At 43.9% G+C, this 5,040-nt stretch overlaps 1 protein-coding gene across 1 annotated transcript in view; it reads left to right on the forward strand.

Moving 5' to 3' along the window:
- Positions 1-3,109, forward strand: part of grik5 (glutamate receptor, ionotropic, kainate 5) — a 132,440-nt gene extending 129,331 nt beyond the window's left edge. Inside the window, exon 21 of the mRNA XM_017309326.1 lies at positions 2,055-3,109. Within this exon, the coding sequence (XP_017164815.1) occupies positions 2,055-2,681 (627 nt within the window). The 3' untranslated portion in view covers positions 2,682-3,109. The remainder of the gene's footprint in view (positions 1-2,054) is intronic.
- Positions 3,110-5,040: the final 1,931 nt, after the last annotated feature.

Genomic DNA, 5,040 nt, shown 5'->3' on the forward strand with positions numbered 1-5,040 from the left:
GCACAAAGTCACTCCAAGGGCCACAAATGGATCCCCGGGCCACACTTTGAACACCCCTAATATCTCCTCAGCTAATCCTTAATTCAGGCATTTTCAGTGTTTTTCAATTACATAAACAGTAATTATTATTGTTCCAGTCTCCACAGCTACATTTAGCTTATTAAGTACCAGCTGGGTGAAGCTGCAGCTTCACATGTTTTGGGTTGTGGTTCTTATAAAAGCTCAGTTTGTCATGAACAGAATCAACAGTGCAAAATATATCCTTAGTAGCTCTGCAGACTAAAGTATCAGGCATTTCAGCCGCAGCTAATGGCTCGTCCCTCTGTGGCAGCGAGGCAGGCGTTGGCTCATGAAGCTGGTTAGAAACCAGCCAAGTTCGTTTATATGAAACGTGATTCCTCTGCTGAGCATGTCCACTTCCAGAGTCTCCTCTCACTGTGATGRAAAGTCCAACATCAAACTTCTTCCAACTTGCTGATCTCATGTTTCCAGTACTTCTACAACTCTAAATATAGACCTGGAAACATGTACAGTAAACTTATACAAAGACTTTTAAAACCAAAGCTTTCTACGTTAAGTATTTATTTTTTTCTTACCACTGACTTCACAATTATCGTGTTTCGGCTAAGTTGTGCGTGCTTATGTGAAAATTTGAAATAAAACAAAGTAAACATAAACATGCAGTTATTCTAAGTCTAGTGTGGGTGGTGCATTACTTTCAAAAAGTCCATAAGTTTCTCTGCTTCCTGACTTCAGACTGTATAAAACAAACTGGAGCAACACAAGCAGGTGCCACGGCTCCCCAAATCACTGCAAGTAAAAAGTGCAAAATTCAATTTATTCTGTAAAGAAGACTTTGGACCAGTGAGCAGTTTGAATTTTTCTCCTTAGTCAAAGTAAGAAGCTTCTGACTTTGTGGTTGACAAGCTGCATAACGCAGTTAAAGCCTCAGGTCTGGATGTGTGTGATGGTTTTTAAGCTCCGGCTCCAGCTGCCATCTGCACCTTGTGAATTTCAACACCCTCTTCACTKGGCTTAGCTTCACAATCCTCTTGAGGCTGGAGTTATCCCTGTACACTTTTTTTTTCTGTAAAGCTTTTTCCTTCCACTTAGCTTTCCATTAATAGGCTCAGATTCTGTCCTGTGGTAATGATGCTGTGGGACTTAAACCCTTGTGACTCTCAGCCCAACATTTGTTAAATTGGCTGTYTTTTCCAYGATTTTGTCTGTAATATGATCATTTATAACATTATATTAAAACAAATCCTCTTTGTTGATCTTTGGGGTTTTACATTAGTTAATTAAGATCAGAATTAAGAAAAATAAAATCTTCAAAAACATCTCTGGTGTTTAATCGTAAACATTATCCACACCCCCTGTTAGAAGAAAGTTCAGCGCTTAACTAATCCATGTTTCGCTTTTTGAATTGGATTACTGGGATAAATTGACTTGTTAATGACCTACTAAGTTACAGAGATGCAGCTGTATGTAAATACATTTTGTTTGTCGTGTGTTCAAATAACAGCAGTCGTGACGTTTGAAGGATGAAAGAGATCTGTGGATGGGATCGGTGTCTGTCCTTGTGAGATTTGTTTATGTCCACCTGAGTTTGCCGGCTGCCTGTTTGTTCGTCGTTTCATAATGAAGTGTTCATATTCTACAGAACATTTTGGTGTTCTGCGTGTTTAGATTGTAATAACTCTCTTTGCTATCCTCCCATCTCTATCCATCTCCACRTCCTCCCCATCGCCTCTTTGTTCCTGTTTTAAAACATCTCTCCGTTTGTTGTTGTGTGATTTTGCCTCACCTGCAACTCYTCTGTTTGCTACACCCACTGTGTGTTTTTCTGCTTTGGTGCYGCCTCCTTCTTTTTGAGCTCCTTTTTGTTTTTCCTTTAAATATTATTGTTTTTCTTCTGCTTTATTTCTGTATTGCCTTACCACTGTCCTGTTGTGCTGCCTGCCTACTTTGTGTCTGTGGCACCTCCCCTTCCTTTGCTCCCTTCTCCTTCCCTTCTTCCCTTCTTTCCTCCTCCCTTCCTTTTTCTCCACCAGGTGTCTGTCTGTCAAGAGATGATCACCGAGTTCAGAAACGCCGTCTCCTGTAAGAAGAGCTCCCGCATGCGCCGCAGACGACCCCTGAGCAGCTCGGCGGCGCTGCGACACCCGACCCGCATCGCGCTCGGAGCGCCCCGTCCGCTGCGCCTGGTCCGGGAGATGCGGCTCAGCAACGGGAAGCTGTACAGCGGCGCCGGCCCCCTGACCGGTGGGGCGGGAGGGACAGGACTGCCCGATCTGGGCCCCGGGCCCCAAAGGATCCTAGATGATCCGCTCGGAGCGAACACCACCCCGCCTCCGCCGGCCCCCACGCCTGTGATGCTGCCCRCCCGCAGCTGCAGCCACGTGAGGATCTGCCAGGAGTGCAGAAGGATCCAGAGCCTGAGGTCCGGTAGCTGTTTGGGGTCGGCGTCCACAAGGATACCGCCCTCCTCCGCCCCGCTGCCGCGGCTACCTCCACCCCCACCGCCGTCCTCATCCAACACAGACAGTGAGGGCGGAGGGGGGGCCAGTCCGAGGCGGCAGCAGCGCCACAGCTCTCCGCCTCCGTCACCTCGCCGCGTCCCYGCCCCCCCACAGAGCAGCAACAACACGGACCTGCTGGGAGACCAAGAGGGAGTGTAGGAGCGCTGGGTGGGTGGGAGACTCGGAGGAATGGGTGAGGAGGTGGAGGAACACAAACTGTAAGTTTCTCCGGTTCACCCTGAGGCGTACAGATACAGAACCGACTTTGTGATGGTCAAATATTAGGCTGCTGTTTTTGGCTCAGAAGGAAATTTTGGACAAATCTGAGAGGAGCTGCATTTTCCTGACGGATGATTTTCTCTCCTCTCGCGTCTCCTTCAGACTACGAAGTTCTGGGTTTCTTTTCCAGAGACTCTGCCGGAGGCTAACTCGCCCTTTTGGTAAAACTGAAGCCGAACTGGAGGCTTAAAAACAGCAACAAAAAAAAAAAAAAGACTTCCAGAGAATTATTTACTGTTTTTTTCTTTTGTTGTCTTTGTTTTGTTACCATTGTTCTAAGTGGGAATAAATACAGACTATGTGTAACATTTTGGTGGACTGTAACATTCTAAGTGAATTGACAACGGCTAATTTTTCCAGCACTTTTGTGTCCCTCCCTGAGCCCTGAAGCTGCTCTTTGGATGATGCTGTGAAAGTCTGATGAAACCATTCATGGCGTCATGCAGCAGCTAAAAGCTACAAAGTTTACACACTCCTGTTAAAATTTAGACTGCAATGAGTCGTTTCCAAACTTTCTCCATCCATAATGTGACATTTATCCAGGTGACAATAGCCTGGCTGCGTCAACTGTGCACTTCTAGTCTAATACTAATATTTAAGATGAGAACTCAAGCTTGTTGCAAACGTTTTGCTCCCCCATTTGTCTTCTGTTGCCACGTTTCCTCAAATGGAGATCAGGTATTTGTCCACGTCAATTAAATTATAGACATTTTCAAATATTGGTATGCCTTGACTCAAAACCTGCAAGATAAAGACCTTTCCGTGTTGGCCAGATGGAAATACGGTTGTTTTGTAAGGTTACTGCAGATTTGGAGAATCTTTCAGGATCTTTAGGTAAAGATGTGAGATGCTAATAGATTCCCATAAAAGAAAACTGGGTGCTGAAATTCACTCAAAATGTATCTAAAACAAACAAACATCAGATTACCTTTATGCAAACACTAATGCAACATGATTAGCAGCAGATCTGTTTGGTTTTTATGTAATTTGAACAAGATATATTGTATGTCACATTAAAGTTGGGAGGGAATATTTGGAATTTATTTATCGCTATCTAAATTTTTTAAATCTTAGAATTTAACTAGGAGTGTGCACACTTTTTATAAAACCACTGTGCTGCAAACACAGGCACAGAAAAGTGTGCATCTCCCTTTCTTTACAGTGTGTGTGTGTGTGTGTGTGTGTGTGTGTGTGTGTGTGTGTGTGCGTGTGTGTGTGTGTAATACGTGTGCGTCTTGTAAGTCTGTCCCTAACTGCTCTAAATGAACCATGTGTTCAACATCAAAACCCTTCTGCAGATGTTAGATAATCAGACGGCTCCAAAAAGAGAAGAGAGAGCAACCAAGAACCTTTGAAGTGTGAAATTAATCTCCCTCATTATCCTGAGTAACATTCGAYGAACCTTTATTTTTTCTTGCCTTTGTTTAAATGGCGTGGATGAGACGGACCAGGCGACGCAGGGAAACGGCGCAGAGAAATAAAACGATGGAGTAAAACTGACACCCTTAAATTAAAATGAGAAACGTGTCCCTCAACTTCTCCCATCATTACGACTGTCCTGATCTATTAATTCTGGGCATCTTTTAAGGGCCTTGTTAACGTGCCAGCAGGCTGCAGCACTGCTTACTGTTCAACACGCTAACTTGGCCGTCCACATTAGCAACTCCTGCCAGAGCGATGGACTCAACTCAGCCGCGTCAATAGTGTTTCAAGCTTTTGATCGTCTAATTAGTCCCCTCTGTGGCGAGGGACTCATTCAGGAAACTTGCTAATGATTTTGAACATGTCTCTAAATATTAATTTATGTCAGCGGCCTCAAACGTCAATAARGGCAGTTTGAAATCTCTGCTAAATTTAATCATAACCCTGGTAAAGATGAGTCAAAAGCATTCAAATGAAATTAACATTTTATTGCGATGGGAARTCCTCTTAACCCTACAAGGGAAGCTAACCTCCAAAGTCTTCCTCATCTCCGCTCTTGGAGGCGCCAAGGAAAATAAACGGCATTCCTGGATTGGYTAATTAGCCAGCCAATAGCGTGTCAAGTAGCATTACACAAAGACATCGCAGCTCCCTAATCTGCATCTTCTTTCAGATATGTTTMATTTATGCTCTACAAAAATGTGTGAATAGGAACATTTTTCCACACATAARTTGGATTCAGATTCCATAGAAAAATCACAAATAGGTGAATATTAAACCACAGTTWGGTTGGAGTCCACAGTAAATGTAAMTAAAG

Source organism: Poecilia reticulata, linkage group LG16 (genome assembly GCF_000633615.1).
Source record: "Poecilia reticulata strain Guanapo linkage group LG16, Guppy_female_1.0+MT, whole genome shotgun sequence".
In the NCBI taxonomy this organism is placed as follows: domain Eukaryota; kingdom Metazoa; phylum Chordata; class Actinopteri; order Cyprinodontiformes; family Poeciliidae; genus Poecilia; species Poecilia reticulata.